Raw genomic sequence first — 3,280 nt, forward strand, 5'->3', positions numbered from 1 at the left:
ATATATATATTGTTATGCAGAGAATTGTGTATTGATGAGACATAAAGACATGTAATAAGCATAGCTAGCTATGGAGGGAACAGTGAATTTATACTATGAAAACATGAAAGATTCATAGTATATTTGTAGACACTCCACAGATCAAAGTTCATAGATACGCGCGTGCGTGGTCCCATATAGGGTTTAACATATACCAACAATATGAGCTATTAGACAAGTGTATAGAGCTATATAGCAAACTGCATCACAATAAGGTCAAGTGTTGCTTTAGGGTATACACACACTGAATTACGTAGAAGCACTCAGCTCTCTACAATACACAGACTGGGTAAGAGGTTGATGATGAACGCAATGAAACTTCTCTATACAATACCCAGACTATGAGAGCAATACGTCGAGCGATATACGAACCGTAATCATCGAACGTATAAACGCAATGAAACTTCTTCTATACAACACACAGACTATGAGCTTGATACGTTCAACGGTTGACGTACTATATTCATCTAAGGTATGCACGCAATGAGACTTTTCTATACAATACCCAGGCTATGAGATTAATACGTTGAGCGCTTGACGTACCATATTCAGGGCCGTTGGGTATCTGACCTGTATGTCCAGTCCCAAGTTCTTTCGGCTTGTGATGATACACAAACAGTCCACTCCGCTGGGGATGAGCTCCTCTACAGACGAGTAGTCGCTCGCGTTTTCGATGATGAGGATTGTTCTCCTGTACGCAATTGATTAGGGTTTATGGGTCTGAGTTTAGGGTTTAGGGATTGAGGACAAGGGTTTAGAATTGAGGGGTTAAGGTATAGGGTGTAGGAGTTTAGAGGTGAGTCCATTGTCACCGACATTTGACGTGGGTGAAGTATTTAATCACAAGCGCATAGCGCTTGAAGGGCACTCATATTACCTGGACATCGCGCTAGATTGCTGCTGAACAAGGATACACACACACACACATACATATATATATATATATATATATACATGAATAATATGTGACATACAGAGACACAATTACCAAGGGATTGAATGTGGCTTAAGATTCTTTGTACATACTTTTGTCGGAAGCAAGAGATATAAATACTCTTGATGGCAGCATCTGTTAAGTTGGAGAGGCGTTTGTCAGGCCATACAGACCGAATGAGAATAGCCATGACATCCCGTGGCTAGGAGAGATAAAATGCAAGTAAGAGAATGTGGTGGTTTAGGGTTATAAGGTTTTAGGGTTTCAGGGGTTTAATTTTTCGGCAAGTTGCTGTAGAAGAGCTTGTACGCACACACACTTGTTCCTTCTTGTCTGCAGAAGAAACTTATTCATATATACACACCACACAATTAACTGCGAACATACAACGTGAATTGATACTGTAGAACCGTATGCATACCCAGACACGTATGATAATCTGACCCAGAGAGTCGGTCTATAGCACACACAGTCTTGTATATATACCCACTACCACCCAATCAATGACCAAGAGCCGTACCTCTAGCGTCCCTCCCTTTGGTGTTCTCAGATCACATACGAACTCTTCGTTCGGAAACAGATCTTTGAACTCAGACGCCACTCGGTACGCAAACTGACTCTTGCCACAGCCTGGGCGGCCATGCAGGCAAACAATCTGCAAAAGGCAATGAAACGTGTCAGAACAAGTTGAAACATGTCAAAATATGTCACAACATGTCAAAACATGTCAACCGTGTCACGAATAACTCAGTTGTGGAATCACTTTTTATTTCACGTGTAGAGAAAGAAGTCAACGGTATGGCTCGGATACAAAGTCACTTTCTGTTTTATAAATAGAAACATGTGTTGCTGATAACTCGGATATGAAGCCACTTTCTATTATTTTCTTTGGATAATAATCTGGGCGCGCATCCTAATTTTATACTGCAATATCTTGGGTTTAGAGCTGCGAAAGGTCATAAAACGACAGTAGCGTCACATACAACTCAGATATAAACCTAAACCCTAAACCCTAATATAAACAATATAAACGCGCCTTTCTAATTCAGTATTGCAAAATCTCGGGGGTAGAGAATTGTTAGAGGGTTTGAGGGTTTGCGGTTTAAAGTTAAGGGTTTACGGTTTAGGGTTTACCGTCGCTTTCATAACGAGTAGTTGTTGAGTAGGCGAGCGCATGTTGAGGCTTGAACCGATCCCAAATGTAGGTAGAATACAAAATATAACAATAGCAATAAATAGTTTATTATATATTCTATATTATAAGTCTGATATACTATAATAATAACTGAATTCGTTACAATATATTGTATATTATCAGTCTAATACAAAATAAAATAATAATACACTATTGGACTCTTGTATATTATCAGTCTGATACGCTATTTAAAAATAGCACTGAATACGGTACGATATATTTTATATTACAAGTCTGATACACTATACAAATAAGTTTAATACACTATATATAATAATAACACTGAATACGTTATTATATATTATATATTATAAGTCTAATACACTGCATAATGATAGCACTGAATACGTTATTATATATTGTATATCATAAATTTTACATGATTTGCGATTACCTTGCACGAATCCTTCGACGTATACACAAACTCAGCGATGATATGCAGGTCTCCTTCCCGGCCCGCAAAGTCAATGGTGTAGTCAGGGATGGTGCGAATGGTCGAGGGAGTGGTCTTCCAAGAGTCCGAAATACGCGTCTGGGTGCACAAGTCCGGTGCAGATAATATGGATGAGGTTAACATCAGGGTTTGTATAGTGCGTGATGCAGTAGTTGGATGGACGTAGACAGAAACATGCGAGGGCTGTGAGGGTGGCCTGGAGGTTCAGGTCGATTGGTTTAGCTCGATTCACAACATACACACACAGACCACTTTAATGAAGATTTGAGACACACAGCATGCAGCAGACACTCATCGAGTTTTATGGCTGGTATAGCGTAAGACATAAATTAAGTGTGTATACTAGTTACCCTTATGCAACAGCATCCACGACATGTGCCTAAACCCCCTAAAACATACTTAGTACAAACATATCCCCATCTCCAACTACTATTACTGGCCATAGACTCACACATTATACGACCCGTTATGCTGGGCCATGCTAGTGGCTCTGGATTTTAGTGACAAAGACTCGATTTATCTTATGGTACCAAATATATTTCCAACCTCCATCAAACGTAGTTGAGCATGTGCTTTGCTGTTCATTCGCGCCTTTCTATAGATGGCCATAGATAAAAGCGTATTGGAGCGACAGATGTGACACCTGCGTTTTTGACGC

General features: G+C 39.8%; 1 protein-coding gene across 1 annotated transcript in view; it reads right to left on the bottom strand.

The window, feature by feature from the left end:
* The window catches only part of SARC_08526 (hypothetical protein), a gene marked incomplete at both ends in the record, with an annotated part of 7,296 nt that extends 4,551 nt beyond the window's left edge, over positions 1-2,745 (bottom strand). Inside the window, 4 exons of the mRNA XM_014297496.1 lie at positions 583-730; positions 1,066-1,175; positions 1,494-1,628; positions 2,563-2,745. Of these exons, the coding sequence (XP_014152971.1) occupies positions 583-730; positions 1,066-1,175; positions 1,494-1,628; positions 2,563-2,745 (576 nt within the window). The remainder of the gene's footprint in view (positions 1-582; positions 731-1,065; positions 1,176-1,493; positions 1,629-2,562) is intronic.
* Between the last annotated feature and the right edge of the window lie 535 nt (positions 2,746-3,280).

The sequence above is a fragment of the Sphaeroforma arctica genome (genome assembly GCF_001186125.1).
Source record: "Sphaeroforma arctica JP610 unplaced genomic scaffold supercont1.775, whole genome shotgun sequence".
Lineage (NCBI taxonomy): Eukaryota > Ichthyosporea > Ichthyophonida > Sphaeroforma > Sphaeroforma arctica.